The 20946-nt window shown below is 40.6% G+C and overlaps 1 protein-coding gene across 1 annotated transcript in view; it reads right to left on the reverse strand.

Annotated features, from left to right (window-relative positions):
- Window positions 1-2226: 2226 nt before the first annotated feature.
- Window positions 2227-20946, reverse strand: part of hibch (3-hydroxyisobutyryl-CoA hydrolase) — a 34190-nt gene continuing 15470 nt past the window's right edge. Inside the window, exons 7-14 of the mRNA XM_010733149.3 lie at window positions 14069-14147; window positions 6240-6385; window positions 5397-5483; window positions 5215-5273; window positions 4940-5021; window positions 4317-4436; window positions 3577-3610; window positions 2227-3361 (exon numbers count right to left, since the gene is read on the reverse strand). Coding sequence (XP_010731451.2) covers window positions 3246-3361; window positions 3577-3610; window positions 4317-4436; window positions 4940-5021; window positions 5215-5273; window positions 5397-5483; window positions 6240-6385; window positions 14069-14147 — 723 coding nt within the window. The 3' untranslated portion in view covers window positions 2227-3245. The remainder of the gene's footprint in view (window positions 3362-3576; window positions 3611-4316; window positions 4437-4939; window positions 5022-5214; window positions 5274-5396; window positions 5484-6239; window positions 6386-14068; window positions 14148-20946) is intronic.

Genomic DNA, 20946 nt, shown 5'->3' on the forward strand with positions numbered 1-20946 from the left:
AAACAGCAGCCAGAGTTGTCAGATGAACAGTGATTTTAGGATTTACCTGCTGCCAAATGACCGAAAAATCACTCTGAAAAGCAGCTTTGTGAGACGATACATGTCGGCCTGTGAATATTTCATCATAAAATAACTTAAAATGTGTGACCTTTTGCATATTCCTACCATACAATATCCATTCAACTTGCAAACTGTACATACAGTATGTGTAAAAACTGGTGATGCCAATAAATCAGATTCATGCCTTCTATTATTACTGAAACATTTCATTATTTTCTTTCTCTTAACTCCAGAACAACCTCTTTACTCGGGTGCTTTTCAACACTTTAGTGGCACATAAAGACTGGACAGTATTTATTTAAAGTACCTGTCAAACAAGCCAGGAGGATATGCTACATCCTGTATGAGATGTGGACACAGCAGGTTAAAAATCAGTGACATAAAGGACAAACAAAAGGATTTAGAAGTGAGTGCTGGCCAGCGTTTGTTTGAAGAGCAAGTGGCAGCTATAAAGCGCGAAGGTTCGTCTGTGACGTCAAGAGAAAGACTCAGACTGTGTTTATGGGAGTTTATTGCCTACAGTATGTGGGAGGTCAACCTGTCAGCCTCTGTGAAGGCTGAAAGAGCCTCAGACAGACTGGAGGTGTTTGATTAAAAAGATGCTACTATTGAACAGAGATTGTTATTGAGACAGACATAAAAACAGACGTGAGAAATAAAATAATAATAATAATAAAAGACTTCCTCTCAATACTGTAGATAGATTATAACCCAGTGGTTCTTAAGCGTTTCTGTAATGCCCCTCTCCAGAAGCTTTTTGTTTTTTGTAACTTTTCTACCATAAAATAACAGATTTAAAATCATTTTGATGCAACACCAACGTGTAATCAGGGTACGATCACCTGCGAGAAATACTTAACACTTACGGCACTAAGTCGCACATCACCATATTTAACTGATTTTGGTGAAACTGGATCATTGTTGTGGAGAAAATTCTTTCTGATTTTCCATCAGATGTCCTCCGATTGCTCTGCCTCAATTGTGTGATTTACAGAGTTTCCTAATGGACAGCTGCGAACTATAGCTGCTGTTAGCTAATGTTAGCTCAGTTTGTTAGACGGGTTGCCTGGACTATGAGCCTCAGAGCAACGGGGAAGTGTTTTGGACCACCAGGAAGAGGTGGAGGGGAGTCAGTGTCATGCCAGAACCGGAGTTGTCAAGTGGGCAATGTAAGCGGGCTCAGCAGCCTCTATGGAGATAATGACAGAAGTGAAAAGACCAGAGAGGATGTTGACGGAAGAAGCTAAAAAGAGAAAATGAAAAAGTGACTGTGTAAGGATAAGAGTCGGATAAGAGTAAATCTGGGACCTTTTGGTTGGTGAGAGCTTTGTGAAATAAAAGACTGAAAGACAGACACTGATCTGGACTTCTTGCTGTTGGACTAGTAAGTAACATTAGCTGGCTGCTATGTGTAAGAATGTATAAGTAATATAATCAGAACTGTCCATATTTACGACAGTGGTATGGAATCGCAAAAATAGTTCCTTTAACAATGGGGGGCAACTAATACAAAAGGATTTAAGTTAGCAATAATAGCCTCAGCAAACTCTTTATTTAGTTTATTTTCCTTACATAAGTTAAACTCATTCATACTCCCTATTTTTCCCCTGGTCACGCCCTCATTGCAGCCTGTCTGCCCCCAGTTTGAGAACAACCGTTACAACCTGGCATGCAATTTAAATGTTTACTTTCTAGACTTCATATCTGTGCAGCACCTTAGTGCTTTCATGCTGATAAAAAAGGGGCTTTTATAAAGACCTGTTACTGTTTTACAAGGACACTTTATACGCAGGTCATAAAAACTTCCTGCACTCAATAACTGTAGTCGTTTTATTCACTTGCAGAGAGCACGCAACTTTTTATGTTACATTACCAGCTCTCTTTGTTGCTTTCTGTTCCAGCACGGACGCCTAATCTGACAGTTTGTCTCATAAATAATGCAGCTATTGATTTGGGGAGGTGATTTCATTCCCACTGAAACCCAGTGACACAATACCGCACACGTTTCAGATCGTTGGAATCGTATTTGTCTTCTAAAATGTTTGCAAGAGTCGTGTATTCAGAACAACAAGCCATTTGTCTTCGAAGAGCTGCTTGGATTTGACACAAAATACCATGTCGATGTGACCCAGCTAGTGAAGGGAAAGAGAAGTAACATAAATCCAGTTGTACTTGGGAAAACAAAGTTATTTATTGTCAGGAATTAGGATCAATAATACAAACAAGTATTAGCAGTCTTAACTATCTGAATGAAACCAAGAAGGGAAGAAAAACCTCACTAACTAACCTTGACTAAATGATCAAAAAACACCGGATAACAGCACCCCTAACTATTTGTGTGTGTGTGTGTGGGATCAGTAATGCTACTATAACTGTCAGACTGTCCAAACTTAAGATAAGATAAGATAGACTTTATTGAACCTAGTTCCACAAATTGCATCCTGTGGACTGGAGGGCTGGACTGGGTGCTGCTTCAGTCAGGATTTCTCCAGTTCTTTAGATAGATAGATACTTCTCTGATCCCGAGGGAAATACAAGAAGTGATCTGACGTGAAGGAAGTGATGACGAAGGTGACCATGCCTCATCGGGAGCAGGTGACCACACCTAATTTAGCATACACAATAAACACCGCAAGAAATGCTACACACACAGAGGAGTGTCGGCGGCAGCTGTAACGCGTGAAAATACAGAAGAAAGCGGTCGTAAAAAGACAAAAACTACAGACATGGAGGCGATGCATTTTCTGATTTAGAACCACACAGCAGAAATACAGATGGTGCTGATCCGTGTCGTATCAACAAACACCCACAGGAAATGTAATAAAGCACTCAGTGGTGAGATCATATTCTCCTCCGTCATCTTCACGTTAATGCTGCTGTGCTGCAAATTCAAGTACAGCTCGTGTAATAAACAGACTCCACTGCAGAGTTTACACCAAACATTTTTCATGTGTGACACACCGTCTGTCAACTTCTTCTTCGGTTACTGTTTTGGATTTCTTGCTTTGAACATGAATCAGATTCGGAGCAGCAGTAAAACTCTAGGACCTATGTAGGTTCTTGTCATAAAATCTCATCCTCAGCACCACAGTCCTCTCACATGACTAGAACATAAAGGGATGTAAGGGACAGGAGGCTTGGGCAAAGGCTTAGCTGTGTATTGTTTGAAGGTGGGAAGACAGACATCAGAAAGTGAGGTCTTTCTCTCCCAGCGAGGAGAAGCACTGCTCCATGGTCTGGTCTGACACCTCCTCCAGAGTGGACGGGTTCCACTGAGGACTCTGGTCTTTGTCGACCAGCACTAGAAGCATGCAGAAAATCACAACATGGAAGAGGAATCAGTCAGTATTATTCCACCCACTGACAATCAGTATTACGTAGTCATCATCTTAATAACATTTAGAATCAATATTACATTTCGCGTGGATCTGTGCAATCCATAAAAATGAGGCTACATCACTGAGATTAACATCCACCATATTCTACTTTTGTTGTGCATGCACTGCAGTGACTTACCGGCTCTCACACCCTCATAAAAGTCGCAGCCCCTCTGCAAAACAACAGAAACAATCCCATGAGATACTATTAGATTTTACTCTAATATAATGATACTCAACTTAAGGTCTGTGGGCCAAATCTGGACAGGGTGCTGCTTGGCCTGTCGATAATTCTTTTAATCATTAATGAAAATAAACTGATTCAGACTTAGGAAGCGGTGAGACCACACAAACAGTATAAAACATGGACATTTTAATATGGGGGCTTATGGAAAGTGACTCGTTCTGCAGCCAGCCTCAAGTGTTCAGTTGAGGAACTGCAGATTTTGGCTTCACTTCACAGCCACAGAGATTTCTGTGAAACGTTCAAGTACACCTGACCTGAGCGGGGCTGCTGCAACTGGATTTGTCCCTTGGCAAAGATCACAGAGGATAGCAACAGTCAAAAGGTTGACAATGAAAACAGCCAATGAAAAATGGAGGATGAATTTGACTTTATTTTGCCACCTCTTACCAATCCTAAACCACTGTGTTTAATTGGCCAAATATGCTGTAAGGTTCCACGAGTCAAAAGAGCTTAGCTTGAAGAAGATTACGACTAACAGTCATTCATTTTATTTGACAAATATTATTATTAATGTTTGTTTATTAACTGGCCCCTGACTGACCTCCCGTCACAGATAATTAAAGATAATCCAACTATGTTTACTACAAGAGTGAAAATGAAGATTTTTTTTCCCAGTAGGTTGTTTTCTTTACCATGCAGGCCTGACTCAGTCGATACTCCATCACCAACACCTCCGGTAAGCTCAGAGTTGCACCTTCCTGCAGCTGTTTAAAGGTGATTTTCAGGGACGTGGGAGACATCTTGGACAGAGTCTGGAAAACGGGACACAGGGAGTTTTTCTGCTTAAGATACTCAGATTTAATGTTCAAGCAGGACAGTGAGTCAGTGCTGTAGTAGTAACACATGGAAGTGGGTTTGTAATAAATATTTAAATTCTGAGCTGACCACCATCCCATTGGCTCGAATTCAAGAACCAGCTGAATGGATGCAGTAATATGAGGGAGAGTTTAAATGATATAACTCAAATAATTCATTAAAATAAAAAAATAGTGGAATAAAGCCACTACGAGCTCTAAAATCACACAGATTTTGGTCCAGCCAAAGAGGCACAAGACTAAGTCTAACCCTATTAAGTGCTTAAACTGAGGTAACTACTAATTACTCGCATATACTGCTAAAGCCCTGGCTCCATTCCAGCACTGTCAGCAGGATTTATCTGATGGTGGAGTAACAAGTCTGCAGGGAGGGAGCGTAGAGGTACAAACAATCTTTTGTAGTACCTTAAAAATTGTTTATAAAAAGGTCAAGAGCAAACCTCGGCTTGTTTGTTAGCAAACTCTGAGCCGTCTGCCTTCAGGTTCTGCACGATGCCCTCCACACTGCCAGAGCTGAAGAGCCTGAAGGGGAGAGAACGACCAACATGGATCCAAATCACCCTCCAGCTTTAAAAAGGATAAGGCTGGTAATTTTTCTAATTGTTATGTTTTTTGTTTTTTTTACAGTAATTAATATAGATTAACACAGCCTTATCCTATGGATATGGAGTCAGATTATTTTTTATATTTGGAAACATGGAAATTCAAAGCCTACCTGTCAATATCGGACATGTGCTTGTCTAAGACAAAAGGCTTCTCAGAATCCAGACCACTCTGTGGGCAGCAAACACAATCAACACCGAGACTCTCACAAGAGAGCACAAACATTGTGTATTTAAGCTGTTTTTGGATATCAATTATTTTATTTTAGTCTTCACACGTGTTGACTTGTCTTACCTGGTTCTGGTACGATTCAAGCACTTTGGATACGTCTTCGGCAGAGGGAGACTTCAAGTCTACAAGCTCCTTCTCCAGGTCTGGGATCTATTGGAGAAAAAAGGCATGACATTAAACTAGCCGCTGGAAAAAAAAATGCTTGTAAATGTGCTTGTTTATCTGCAGACAAACATGTTTTATATGAAAAAAAAAAAAAACTCAGCACAGTAGGATTGGCTGATTTCGTTTTTTTGTGTGCAGGTTTTAACTGATCAGCCAGCACTCCAGACAGTACGAAATTGGGTCATGGTTTCTTCCAATGAATGGATGCATTGCTGTCTGCATTCCTGATTTAATTTGATCTTTAAGAAGCTGAATATTATTATTCTCAACCAAAGCTTATTAATAAGACTTTTCCTTCATTTCTAATCAGATAACCGGCCTTGTTTTTGGTCAAACTCTGCACTAAAAACTGTACAAATAAACTAAATCCACCCTGCTGGTCATCTGTCCTCAAAACCAAGGTTACAGTCCTAAACAAACTCTGCCACCCACTGCTCTGACCTCATGCAAACAGCAAGACAAACACAAACTGCCTCTGGACCAGCCAGTGTAGGTTGGTGTAGACACCAAGTGACTCAGCATCCGGCTTTTCAGTGAAGCTTTAACTTCACCCCCACACCGCCATGCTCCTCTCCTGCACTCACACTCACACAGAAAATGGCCTCTTAAATGGTTAGATAATGAATTGATACTGGAAAAATCAGGTTGTTTGGGTTGTAAAGTGTTTGCCTGTCTTGTATTTACATATGGCCAAGTACAATTTTCATGAGGGCATTGTGAGTTCATCTCGAGTGACCGTACCTTTTTAGACTCTACAAAGTGAGTGGCAACTCCAGCTCTCTGCACATCACGTCCCTTGAGACGGAAACCCGTCAAGGCCAGAAACAGCCCCAACTTCCCCCGGAGCCTCGGCAGAAAATAGCCACCTCCCACGTCAGGGAAAAGCCCTGTCAAAACAAAACAGTTTCAATACACATGCACTTCACTTCATGCACTACAAGCAACAGAACCGTCTGTCACTGTTCACCCTGTCAAAGTAACCACCAATAAAGCCACGTGACCGACACTAGAGTAGACCAGAAAACTGTGAAGTTGACATATTAAGTACAGTATTTGCCCCCTTCCTGATTTCTTTTTTTTGCATATTTGTCACACTTAAATGTTTCAGATCATCAAACAAATTTTAATATTATGCAAAGATAACCAGAGTAAATTCAAAATGCAGTTTTAAAATTATATAATTGCCCCCCCTTGTTTAATCATGAATTTCTTTGGAAAGCTGAGTTCAGTTTCACTACCCACACCCTGGCCTGAATTATTGCCAGACCTGTTGAATCAAGAACTCACTTAAATATAACCCTGTCTGACAAAGTGAAGTAGGCTAAAACATCTCAAAAAGTAGCACATCACGCTGCGATGTAAAGAAATTCAAGAACAGATGAAAAACATCTCATTCTGAAAAGGGTTACAAAGCCATTTCTAAGGGTTTAAGACTTCAGCAACTATGACGACTAACTACAAATATGCAAAAAATTATTGCTCACAGCACTGTATATGTACACTGATCAGCCATAACATTATGACCACCTGCCTAATATTGTGTAGGTCCCTTTTTTACTGCCAAAACAGCCCTGACCTGTCGAAGCATGGACTTCACTAGACCTCTGAAGGTGTGCTGTGGTATCTGGCACCAAGATGTTAGCAGCAGATCCTTTGAGTCCTGTAAGTTGTGAGGTGGGTCCTCTGTGGATCGGACTTGTTGTCCAGCACATCCCACAGATGCTCCAATGGAGAGAGATCTTGGGAATTTGGAGGCCAAGTCAACACAAGTCAACTCATTGTTATGTCTCATTGAGGCCACAGCCATCAAAATACAAATACTGTTTCCATGAAAGGGTCTGTAACAATGCTTTAGGTAGGTGGTACATGTCAAATAACATCTACGTGAATGGCAGTACCCAAGGTTTTCCAGCAGATCATTGCCTAAAGCGTTACGCTGCCCTCTTTCCATAGTGCATCCTCGTGCTACATGTTTCTCAGCTAACCGACGCACTGTTTATTAAAACAGTTACTTGTATGATTAAGTACAAGTATTAACAAAAAGCCATACATGCCTCTTACAAACGTTTACGATGATGAATTCCACCAAAACACTTTGATCTGTATTAATTCTGTATTTTCAATAATGTTTCAATTTGATTTCAATGTTTCTGACAGGAAATGAGATTTCATCGGGCACAGCTGGTTTTCTGACAGCTTTTAGTGTGGCATGAGGGGGCGGGCTTTGCACGGGAGACGGATTAGATACGTTGACCTGATTCACAGTTGAAAATGTAATATCATAAATGCGGCAGATTATGCCTGTTGTTCAGAATGCTAGCTGGGCCATGGTTAAATCTGTTAATCCCGCCACAGAAGGGGTTAACGAATGTGCCAGTGTATGAGTGTGTTTGTGTTTGATAGAAGGGTGTGTAGTCATGAGCTATATATAACTATATTACTTTTAAAGTTGGTAACGACAGAATACTGCTTATGCTTTGAGCAATGAGCCCAACACAACTCCTCAAAGGATTTAATCCCATTCACACTGGTTCAAATGGAAGATGTAGACATTCAAAAATAATATTTTTGGGCTCACCAAAAATAACTAAATACTACATTTGCTGCTACATTTTGGCAATACAAAAACTGAAGGATTCCCATGACCTCCCACCTTAAGACATCTTACCCACAAGTCTCCCCTTTACGGACGTGCCTCCTTTATGATTACCAGTTGCAACTTAAGAAATACTCTCCAACTTAAGGAGAGTATTTCTGCACACTGAGGTCCCTAAACCGTGTCTGAGTTGCATAAGCTGGGTATGGCTGGAAAGCAGAGACTCTTGTGGATTCAATGAGCCCAGTTATTTTCAAGTGTGATCAGTTCTCACAGTAGACATTTCAATTTAGTGAGAGAGTATGTTGACATTAAGAGGGTGTCTGAACAATTTCCAGAAGAGAAGATGCCAAAAATTGTAAAATACATGCATAAAACATAAAACTGCTGCATGAACTTATGAGACATAATACAACATGGAAATGGTGATCGTATACTTCAGTTATAATGTGCTGAGCCTTTATACACTCTTAACTGTCAATATTTTACAAAGCACAATGTTTATTACAGAATAATGTGATCCACAGTGCTTTCAGATGATGTATTCCACTTCTGTGTGGTTTATTATTGACCTACTATCACCCTCTAAACATCCCCTGCCCCGCCCATAAAAAAGACAAAAATATGGGAGGTGTGGAGTGGAAGAGGTTAATGAGCAAACTGTGTATTAGTTAGGGACTATTTTTAGCTGTGGATTCATTTGGAGCTTTAGTGAGAAACTCAAAATCAATGTTTTGGGTCTTTACATTGATGACAGTAAGAAATTCATCCTTTAAGAATAAACGGTAAATGTTTGTCCTGGGACATTTTTTTATATCTATATAATCTTAAGCTCAAGTGATGAGTAATAATTATTGTGCCACACATTTCCTTATAGGTTCATTCACTCGTCTTTGGCCCTATCTGGTGAATTATAAAGTGTTGTTGGTAGTGGTAGGGGAGTGGTGGAAGGGGACGCATTAATAAATTATAGCCAGGGTCTCCTAAAGGACAAGTAAAGCCCTGATCACGTGATGAACAGAGGGAAGAGCAGGACAATGGACCAGCCCTTCATTCTAGTTTTTAGGCCTCTTGATTGACTGCATGTATTCACAATTTTACACTCCTTCATCCTCATTTGCATAGACACTGGGTTGAATTTTAACATCACAGCATGTCTGTTGTTTTTATCTCTGCATTTTAAGGGTTAAAGTTAATTCAGCAGCTGTTTTTAACTCTCCTTTAAAAAAAACCCAGTTGGTTTGTATGAAAAATGCATCTGGAAACGCTCCGTCTGCAAAGGGGTTTGTAAGTACAGGTTCAAAAAAGTTTAACCAGTAAAAGTTAGTGATATTTAGACATGACATCAAAGTTATCTCTATGATTCCTGTTGCGTCCTAAACGGCTCCAAGGACTGTTAAAGTGATGCAGTCATGATTCGTGTTATTAGTTACACCTGTGCTTGACCAGTCAAAAATCCTCCATGTGAAAAGGGATTATTGTTTTTCGTATTTTATATTGTGGTTTCTTAACATTGACAAAAGGCCCATTCCCTGTGAACCACTGTCTTTTTTTTTACCCTGGCGTGGGGAGGGTCTGTGACACAGCTGCTTCTCTCCACTTGCCATCGATTAGCTTCGCTGGGAGTGTTACATACACACTACAGCAAATGTCTACTCCCAACTTGCACCCCGCCTCTAGCCAGTAGGAGTGTCTGGCTTCCCACCCCAAAATACTACATCCTACATAATACAACATCTATTATGTAAATGTAAAGGATGTTGCTTGCTGCTCAGAGTAATTAGGTCACCCCTGCATGCTCCAAACTTCAGGCCCGTGATGACATGTTTTATCCACTTTGTTAGTAATTAAGTACTTCCACACTGAGCAGCAAAAGTAAATTATGGCGTATGTCAACGAGTGGGGAGAAACCTACTGACAACCCTGTTACAGCACGCTATTTACTGTCTATATATCTATTGTTTTTTATTGTGAAGCATTTTAGAGGTGCCTTATAAATAAACCTCACTACAGTTGGCAGGATTCTCTACCAAGTGCTAATTTGCGGTATATAATGTCAAAGTTATTCTGTAACTACAATTCCCAACTTTCGATCAAGTTCATCTATTCGGGAAAATACGTACGCCAGTAGCAAACATTTTATACCCTCATGATCAATGGACAGCCATGTGCATGTAGGGTTTCAACACTACAGCAGCTGATTTAAGAGATTAGCACTTAGACTACTAGTAGTAGTAGTAGTAGTACTACATGTTAGAAAAGTGACAGTATAAAGAATGGACAGCATATGCAAGTCGTTTGCATCTGCTGGCTCCCGGCTAATCTAAAAATCGAAGACGTGGATCATCGATTGACCTGAGGCGGACCGAATGACGCCTGCTGGCTCAAACAAGTCATCTGTAACAGCATCCATCTGTCAATCAATGTGGCCACACTGTTAATTATGCGTAACTTTAAGTAAGCCTTAACATAATTTGAACAGGTGAGTTATGTAAAAATTCAGACTCAGTACAGTTTTGTACCAGGTTGTAAACATGTTTATTTCTGCTGTGAAGTTGGACATTTGAACATGGGGGCTTATGGAGATTCTCGTCTGTAGCCAGCCTCAAGTGGACGTTTGAGTTTTTCGCACTTCCATGTAGGCTTCACTTCACAGCCACGAAGGTTGCCACTTGGCAAAGACACCTGTTGTGCCCAAATCAACTGAAAGGAAATGGCGAAATTTGATGAAAAGGTCATTCGCTGTGTGTGCCTCAATTTTACTGTGACATTAGGTCTATTTATGTCAACAAACTAGTTTGAATTTGAAAGACTGCTCTGTTGCACTTTTCATGTCAGAGGTCGTGTGCAGAGTATAATGGATTGCAGCACTTATCCCCGTCAATCAAGCATCACTGCGGCCCTGGGAGGAGGTCTAATCAGCCAAACACATTTGAAACTTGTATAATGTCGGCATACTTCAATGTGATTGTAGTCACAGTAAACCCCTCACATAAGAGAGGCTCTTGAGAGCATTCAACCCCCAGGATCAAGGCTAAAATAAGCATTCTGTGATCTCCAAGCAGCAGCAATCTCTAAAAGCTATGCTCTAATGGGAATGGTGCAGTGTGAAGTCCAAGTGTCTGGTTGCGGAGGGGATGTGCCGTTTCTACTGGAGCAGAAACCTGAAAGCCCGAGTGCCTTTAACAAAAACAATACTGACAAAGTGAGATTACGGCAGCTCTGAGGAGGATTGGCAAAGATTTCCTGCCTTCTTGCCAAAGTGACGGGAGAGTTTTAAAGACACCTGGACATCCCTCTTTTATTTCTGAGTGTTAATAATGAGACTAAACAGAACGTTCTGGACAACATAAGAATGGAAAGGAAAAAAAACATGCAGATACAATCATCAGTCCTGTCACACAGCCATTCCTCAACCTGTGCAATTGAATTGCTGTCCCATTTCCTCCCACGCTTCCTTGTGACCTCGCCTTTGATAAAATCCCACACAACAGTCCGACTGCATCAACAAGGACATCGGCTTTTTCCCTTCTGTCACACTCATTTCCTCACTGCTGACAACGTAATCTTCATCCTTGAGCTGCTCCAGACATCAGACTCAGGTTCCACCGCATTGTAAAGCATCAGCTGAAGATTTGACTTTGATGTGTTTGTGCATCAAACCGAGCACGACGTGAGCGTCCTTGGAAGGTGGAGAGGATGAGGGGGGTGAGCGCACACAGACAATTTATCAGAGTATGAACAGATGCAAATTAAAACTGCAGACTGAGATCCACATAGCAGGAGCAACGTTTCTAAAACGTTTAAGATTACATAAGATTTGAGCTCACAGAAAAGAGGTGGAGATCCTTACAGCGCATACATACCACCTCTGTCTCACATCACATCGCCTTATCCAAATCAAAGTCTTGCACCGTCTTCATCTTACAAGAGAGAAGCTGTCCTGCTTCTATCCCCCTTTGACCCTACTTGTATCACCAATGCCCAGCCACAGTGGGACAGTGGCTCTTTGCTCAATATCCACTGACAATGTTTATGAAGTGAATACACTGACTGAGGAGAGACATCAGCTACCTGGGCAGTTCACAGGCTTTTACTGCCGGCGTGATTTGATATGATAGCCGTTTGCAAATAATTAATATACAATTATAGAAATGTGATAAACCATCTGCATTTAAGTGACAACAAGTTAGTGTGTGCCAGCCAGTCAGCTGTAATTCCTTAGTTTGTTAGAGATTTGTTACTAATCTCCTCAGAGCCTCAGGAGAAGGCCATCTGTCTACAAGAGTCAATTAGCTAAAGAGCAAACTCTGGCAAAGGCCATTTCCACACGAGTTACTGGCTCTGAAAAACATATAATATAATCTGCTGCTCAGATGATGCAAATGCAGATAATGTTAAATTTATTTAAAACTTAAACACAAAGAACTCGAAAAGAAAAAGAAAAGACTTTTCCTGATCCATGACTTAATATGAAAATAAAAAGAAGTACATACATAATAATAATAAAATAGCATTCTGGATCCCATCTCTCTGATGTGGATTGTTTTTTTTTTTACTTCTCATCCCCCTATAAGGGTCGAACAGAATAAGTGTTCCTGTGGGAAAGCTGCAGTTGAGCTACAAATATACACAGGCCCGCTGTTCTCTCATCGTGACATGTTTGTGTGTTCTGTAGACGTGGATTTAATTTATTTCCACATGATCAGCTTCTCCCAGGACGTACAGTAGATCAGAAAGGCTGGTTTAAATCAAAATCATGAGAATAATCCCATGAATGCATATCAGATTACGGATGAATGGAACAGTAACAGTAAAGAAACTTTGTTTTGGTGCAACAAACCTTCAATATCTGTTATTTTGTCAGGAATTATTCATTTGGGCAGCAGAAATGGCTCAATATGATTATATCAGTCTATCAACAATGAAACACTGAATTTTAAATAAATAAAGGTAAGGAGCTAATCATTCAGTTGATTCAATTCAGTTTTTCTTGATGCAAAGATTGCTGCTCCCTCGGGTTTTCTTGTGACAAATAAGAAGTGTGATCCTCAATTTATTTTACATGAACTTCTCGAACTTCTTCTACGCACTCTATACAGCCCGTGGACCGTTCTGGGCTACTGTAACAAACATGGCGATATGTTTTAATCTACGTTAAAAATATTGAAGGATGGAAGAAAAAATATTAAGGTAAGAGGTGAATCCAAACTTCTGAACAGTGGTGTGTGAATCCACTGGGGAAACACTGTCAAGGCGGCTGGTTAAATCACTGTTGAGCAGCAGCCTTCTCTGTCTGACATTTAAAACAGACAAATCACATTTGACATCCTCGCCTCCGGTCAGACATACAGGTCTCCAGAAACAACAGGTTCGAGGTTTCATTCATCCAATGGAAGGGCTCTTAATACATTATAAACTGTCTCTTGGGTCCAAGCAAAGTTTAGCACCTTTCTAATCTTCATCCTTTGTGTCGCAGCTTTTGTTGCTTTATTCTACTCTGAGCTGATAATACAGAATTTTCTTTTTTTTTATTTTGTGTTTTAATTCTGCCTTAAAGAAATTCCTCTTGTGAACAATACAGATCTGTTTGTTTTTATTTGAACAGATAATGTGATCTACTGTCCATTTAGGAAACACAGTTACCCCTTATACGCTTAAAACCAAATTTTATTTATACTGATCATCACAAGCATGGCTGTACACTCTTAATTTCTACTTTAACCAACCATTTTCACCCTAAAACTCACCTATCTGTTGGTTTATTTTCTTTAGAGCTTCCCATGCAGCAGGACCTTATCTCTATGAATGCATATGAACTGGATCCAGCTGGGTCTGCATCTGAAATGACTGCCCCTACATAATTAATGGTCCAAGATACCACTCAGACTGATGTGGGCCAACCAGCGCACTCCCTCCCACCTTCCCTCCATTGAGGGGAAAAAGAAAAAACAGCGTAGCTGGACAGTCTTACCAATAGCAGTCTCTGGCATGGCAAACAGCGTCTTCTCTGTGGCCACTCGAAACCGTCCGTGAACTGATAGACCTACGCCCTGCAGGTGGAGGAGAACGAAGAAGAAAAATCAATGCTATGATGATGAGGAAAGGAGGAAACAGAGGCCTTGGCTGGGCAAAGAGAACACACAGAGGGGAAAACAGGGCATGGGGAACACATTAATAACTGTCAGCTCTACAGAGAGGCCGAGCTGAGGTTAGAGATGCTGACTGAAAAAAAAACAACAACAACAAAAGTAAACCAGGCCAACCACTCGTAAGAGCGTGTGTGTGTGTGTGTGTGTGTGTGTGTGTGTGTGTGTGTGTGTGTGTGTGTGTGTGTGTGTGTGTGTGTGATTTACGCTTGTGGATCCCAGCAGAGAGAGAGGTGAAAGCTAATGAGCAGTGTTGGCCAGAGGACATTTCAAGCACAGTTTGGACTCAGTGTGTGTGTGTGTGTGTAGGTGTGTAGGTGTGTGTGAGAGAGATTATAAAGGATACCATGGAAACACCATCCTTTACTTATATGCATAAAACAAAGTAGCTGCACAGGTGCTTTGTGCTGCCTGACAGATAAATGAACGTGTAGCTCAGTTATAATGAAATACAACATTTCAAGAATTATTCAAACTTTAGCCGATATTTTAGGGGTGAACACGCCTCAACTGTCAATTGTTTACGATACTTGTCAACAGCTTAAATCTGTCAGACTCCAGATCAGAGTGAACTTCAGGTAATCACAAACGCATACATCCAAACAAAAAGCTAATCTCAGAAGGTTTCGTCACAAATGAGAACAGTAAACAATATCTCAAGAAGACTGAGGTCTCATTTTCATGTTCGACTGCACTGGTTGGAACCTGAGGGCTTCACAGGGGGCGTCGTGAGACCTTTTTCAGTTTTATCTCTGTGAATAAAACTACATCAAATTGTTGTTTTAAAGTTTACATTATTATTTAGGATTATTTTAGATATACACTATAATCTCTCAGGATCAGGGCACGGTGACACAGAGCCTTCACTCTCAGCTTATCCTGCATTTTCAAGTGTGCAGATAAAACAATGGCTAAATTCCACTGGGCACGGATGTAACACCTATGCCTATATTATATATAATTATTAAACCTTTTTAAAATACTGTACATAAAACAGAATTTTGTTAATGGTTGCTAAATATATCAGGAAAATAATCTGCTTAATATTTATTCAAAAAGCTCATTTGAGACAAACTTTCTGCAATTACTGTGTTCAATATTTGTTATATATTATACAGTTAATCACTTATTCTGAAGTGTTATTGTTAAAAAAATCCATAACATAGAACTGGCGACCTGTCCTTGCTGTGCCCTGCCTTTAAACTAATGTCAGCTGGGAGTGGCTCGAGCCCCCGTGACCCTGGTGAGGATAAGCAGTTATGGAAAATAGATGGATGAATAGACATCCATAAAATGAGTCAGAGGTCATCAAAAGGTTGTAACCTGCGTAACACCCTGCTGATGAGACTGGGGCAAAATGTGTGATGAATCAGTTAAAGTAATCGATTAATAATAATGTCATCAAAATAAAAAGAGTCAACACAAGAGACACACAAGATGAATACTCTGCTCAAGATCAGAAACAAATGACAAATTCTCTCCTGTAAGTAATCACATTACTTTGCTGACCTTCAGTATCCTGGAAGATGTGCTATTAATTAAGTAATGATTCATCCACAAGGAAATATGTTGTAATTGAACTGTACGTTGGAGCGGGGTCATTTACTAATCAGGTCAGAGGAAAAGCCAATGTGTCAGTGACTGGCTGGTGGTGATTAACGACTGTTGAAGGTCATTAGGTAAATCCCCCCGAGGGTTCGCATCCACCTGAACTGGAGGCTGAAATCATACTGGTGTTTATTTGATCTGGTCCAAGGAAGTCTTTGTCAGGTCACATAAATCTGCTGGTACAGTTGATCTCTTTGCAGGATTGGAATATAATATTCATTACTTTGTTTTCATTAGTGTATAATCACCTGAATATAAGAATATTTTTTTCATTGTCTTAAAATGAGCCCTTCATATCTACAGTGAAAGCGGGTCCTCTTCCTTGGAGTTTGCATGTTGAGCCGCCATTTTTTTGTAACTAAACACTGATCTAGAAATGGCCTTTTGCTTTTTATGTGAATTTCACAGTTTTTCTTACATGCTTACAAGAAGAGGGTGAGACATGAATCTGACATCCAACTGAATACACTGAATCCTACAGAATGGACCTTTAAAATATTTCCTTGTTCTAGAGTAGTCTTTGTGTTTCAAGAATGAATAATAAATGACCTCACTCAATGACATGTGAGGCATCATATTAACAATATAGATTTTGTCTTTCATAATATAGGGGGAAAAAAAATGCTCACTCGCTTTATTCCCCAAGAGTTTTATGAGAAGGTCGATACCACTCTAACATCCAAACTTTACAAACTTTTGACTGGTACTGTATAGTACGTAGAGTAAAGGAGTGGTGACCTTGCTGTTAGTGGCTACAGATCCAGAAAGCAGCAGTTTGCTTCAGGCTGTGCGACAAATTACCACCGAGGATTAAAAATATCTGATCACTGGAGACAAAACAGACTTCTGCCAAGAGGAGCTGCTCTTTGGAAGCAACCAGATCCCGAATACAAAAAAAAAACAAAAACTAAAGAGGCAAACAAAAGAGACAGACTGTGACTTCTGTTAGTTTAGGAAATGAAGTATGTGATGACTGTGCTTTGGCAACACGTCAACTTTTAGACTCGGAGCAAAGACAGAGTTCATTTCCCTACAAATTAGATGCGTTCATTTTTCAGTTTTATTTGGATTTCATTAGTTTTTAATGTCAAACTAGGAGTAATCCGTGCAACACTAGTGTGTCTCAGAGCTGATTTGTATTACTTTATTATTTTACAAATTTGTTTCTATTCTTGCATTTTTCCCAGTGGAATATATCCCACCAATGGACATGTCTCACAAGGAAATGAGCAGGAGTACAGGGGGGTCATCACAGACTTCATCCACTGGTGAAGAACCACCTCCACATCAATACCACTAAGATGAAGTAGATGGTGTCTGACATCAGGAGGAGGATGCCTCAGACCACACTGGTGAACATCCGGGGATTGGATATGGATGAGATGGTGGGAGCATACAAACACCTGGGTCTTCACCTCAACAACAAACTGGACTGGACAACACAGACATCCTGTACAAGAAGGGTCAAAGTCATCTCCCTTAGTGAGGAGACTGAGGTCCTTTGGAAGGTGTTAAAGACTTTCTATGACACTGTGGTGGCATCTGCATTATTCCAGGCAGTCGACTGCTGAGGAGAGACAGAAAAAAGACTCAACTAGCTGGTCAAGAGGTCCAGCTCTGTCCTGGAAAGCCTCTTAGACTCTACAGAAGAAGTGGTGGAACAACTCCTCTCACCTCCTGCATAAAACGGTGCAGGCCTTAAACAGCTCCTTCAGCAACAGACTGCTACTCCCACCATGTAAGAAGATCCTTCATTCCAACAGCTGTCAGACTTCATGACTTCTTTTCTTTCACAATTTGCTTGTTTACATATTTTATTGCAGTTCCCCTTGTCTTCATTAATTATTAGAAACCGAATAAGTAAAATGTAAAACGGAGTGAAAGATAAACGAACATTGTACATCGTAGCATGTGAAAAAGCCAAAAAAAGCATAAAGAAAGGGAAAACTCAGAGGAGTGAGGGGGCGTTTAATCTCACATTACTCAAGTTTTACGATAAAAGCAGGGGAACATTGTTAGGTGCTGGCGTGGTACCACCGAGCACCATATAAGAACATGTCTACAGATCCTGCTGTAAACAATGGGAATGTGCAAAAGTGTGCAGACGCGCATGTTTATAGCTGATGCTTACAAACAGAACAGGCTGCAAAATTTACAACCTGTTAACACTAGCTAAGAATATGGAGGACTCTATTATGATATTTACTGCATATAATCCAAATATTGATAGAACAGGCGAGGTGAAAACTATTGAAGGATGGAGAGAAGTTGTATCAATTTCCCACTGCACCACGTCTGCTCTCCTTTTTCAGCACACTAGTGACTCTGTGTAGAAGTGTGAACAATGCAGAAGCCTTCGAGTCGGTGTGAAGAGACACAAGGTACGGATAATAGTTACAAATACTTTAAAATGCACAACAGCCGTGTGGCTTTCCACATTGCTCTTGCACAAAGTATTTACTTCCAAAACAAGCGCTGCGAAGGCTCTGAAAGACGAGAACCTTAATGCCTCGAGGTCTTTCTCGTCTTCTCATTAGATGATGTGGACATTAGCAAACAAGAGCTCTGTTCTCCAGGGGATGGAGATTACAGTCATACAGCTCTGCACAAATATCCATCAATTGAGCGGCAACCAACCGCTACACCGCCCATGTTACAAATATGCCAGGAGTCTCCTGTGTGACTGTGTAAATGTTTAATCTTATGAGCAAAGTCAAACAAGCTTAAGCTAAGAAAGAGAGACACAGGATCTGCACAGACACGGACATGGATTAATAACACCTCAACGTTCACAGACCTTAATTCTGGGTGAAATGAATGGTGTGCGTGAGATGAGATCCCACTGATATAAGAGAGAGGCTAACAGATAGACAGTGTGTGTGTGTGTGTGTGTGTGTGTGTGTGTGTGTGTGTGTGTGTGTGTGTGTTCTTTGACCTGCTAATGACATGCCTTTACTCCCTGGTGGTTTGTTATCACTAACGCAAGAATACTTGTTCCGACGTGGGAGTTCTGCCCCTGAGCTCAGTGCAGATCTGGGAACAGGGTCTCTGGTAGCTCTCGGACTTTTCCATATATAGAACTAGCCTGTTTTCAACCACTACGTACATTAAACAGAAATCACCCTGAGGATGGTTTGTCTCAACATTAGTGTCCTCCCCGTGATGACATAAACAGATAGAAGACTTCAAATCATTTTATTTCCAGAGACATAAATCCACAGATGAAATAAGTGTGTGACAAACATCGCATCTTTTAAAGGTCATTTGTTGGGGTGATAAACCACAGCAACCACTGACAGTATAAAGTATGAATGGTGTGACGTATATGCACAGGTTTTTCTGTAGAGCCACTGTGAAGCTCAGAGTGCTGCCGCCATGTTGGCAGTCCTGCCTCTTTCGCCTCCTGGCTAATCTAAAAATCAAAGACGTGGATAGTTGGTGGACCTGAGGCGGGCTGAATAATGCCTGGCTGCTCAAACGAGCCTTCTGTATCAGCGCCTACCTGCCGGTCAAAGTGTCCACGCTGTTAATTATGCATAACTTTAAGCCTTAATACAATCTGAACTGGTGAGTTATATAAAAATTCAGACTCAGTACAGTTGTCATGAATGGGTAAATTAGCTATAGAGACCAAAACAGTTGTTTGTACCAGGCTGTAATCATGTTTATTTCTGATGTGAAGTTGGACATTTTAACATTGATGCCTATAGAGATCGTTCTGTAGCCACCCTCGAGTGGCCATTTGAGGAACTGCAGTTTTTGGCACTTCCCCATTGGCTTCACGTCACAGCCACAGAGTCTGCTGCTTGGGTGCAACATGCAGAACCGAGCACTGTGCTGTCCCATTGTATCCACCACTGCATATTACCGTATATTGTTTTGTTTTGTTTTTTCCAGTTTTGTTCTGACAAATAAATTATAGCCTCTGTAGTAAGTGGGGGTGTCAATATCATCACGGCTGTCTAAACATCGGAAAAACAAGCAAATGATTTTTTTGCTTCACAGCCTGTAGGAATAAAAAATATTTACACTGAAACACTAAAAAGAAGCTGCAGTCCAAGAAAGGTGAACACTTTGAGTTTTTGAAGTGGGGTTGGATGAGGTACTTCGAGTTAGTAGTAGTGTGTTACGTGCAGTAGATGGCGGTCGGCACGTCCACAGTTTGGAAAGACAGTAGTAGCGGCACAGAAGCCATGCAGTGCAATGCTACTAAAAATAAAATAAAATAAAAAAATCAGTGAGTCTAAGTGTATGCTATATTTATACTGTTCTCCCCAAGGTTTCTAGACTTATATTTTATTACTTTGTTTTACAATATAAATAAAAGCGACTTCCAACCATAAAACTAATTAAAGAGACTGTGGGTCAAATGACTTGACAGTAACACAACAACAACAAAACAAAACCGGGGGCCCAAGGCAGCGTTGGTGTATCTGAAGTAAGACTTCAGCATAGGAGTTTGTCCAATGTCCACTGTACCACTGTCACATGAGGAATCACGATCCTTAAATAACAGAATAGTGTCCATATCACATGCGCGTTTCTCATCTACCGCTGCCTTCAGGATCCAAACTGATGTTAAAACACCAAAGACACACAAATAACGCAAATAAACAAATCAATCACGGCATCGGAGGACCAGAAACTCCTGTGTGCTGCAAGATAAAAGCACAGTTTTTAAATCAGGTGGAGCTGAAGAGAGCATAGATCAATATAAAGGCTCCATTTTCCTGTCTGACAATGAGGTAAAGCAGTGTAAATACACTGTTTCTTTAAATAGGCTTTTGTGATGTGAGAGGGCGTACTAATTGTGACAAACAGCTCCACGGTGTGTTTTTAGCATCTTTTAGCTCATTCTTTTCTGCTTTACTCTTAAAGGAAGCAGTGTTTTTAATGAAAAAGCTCTGATAATCCCATGTACATTACCTACTCGGGATCAAATGGCAAAAGACAGCAACTCACTGGTTAGGTTGGAGTATTTAGTAGCAAAAGAAATGATGGTGAAGACCCAACCATGGTCACCTGAACTCGATCAATTAACCAGAAACAGGACTCCAAACGATGCAGATGTTGCTCTGTGATAGCTTTTAGTGTA

This window comes from Larimichthys crocea, chromosome I (assembly GCF_000972845.2).
Source record: "Larimichthys crocea isolate SSNF chromosome I, L_crocea_2.0, whole genome shotgun sequence".
Taxonomy (NCBI): Eukaryota; Metazoa; Chordata; class Actinopteri; family Sciaenidae; genus Larimichthys; species Larimichthys crocea.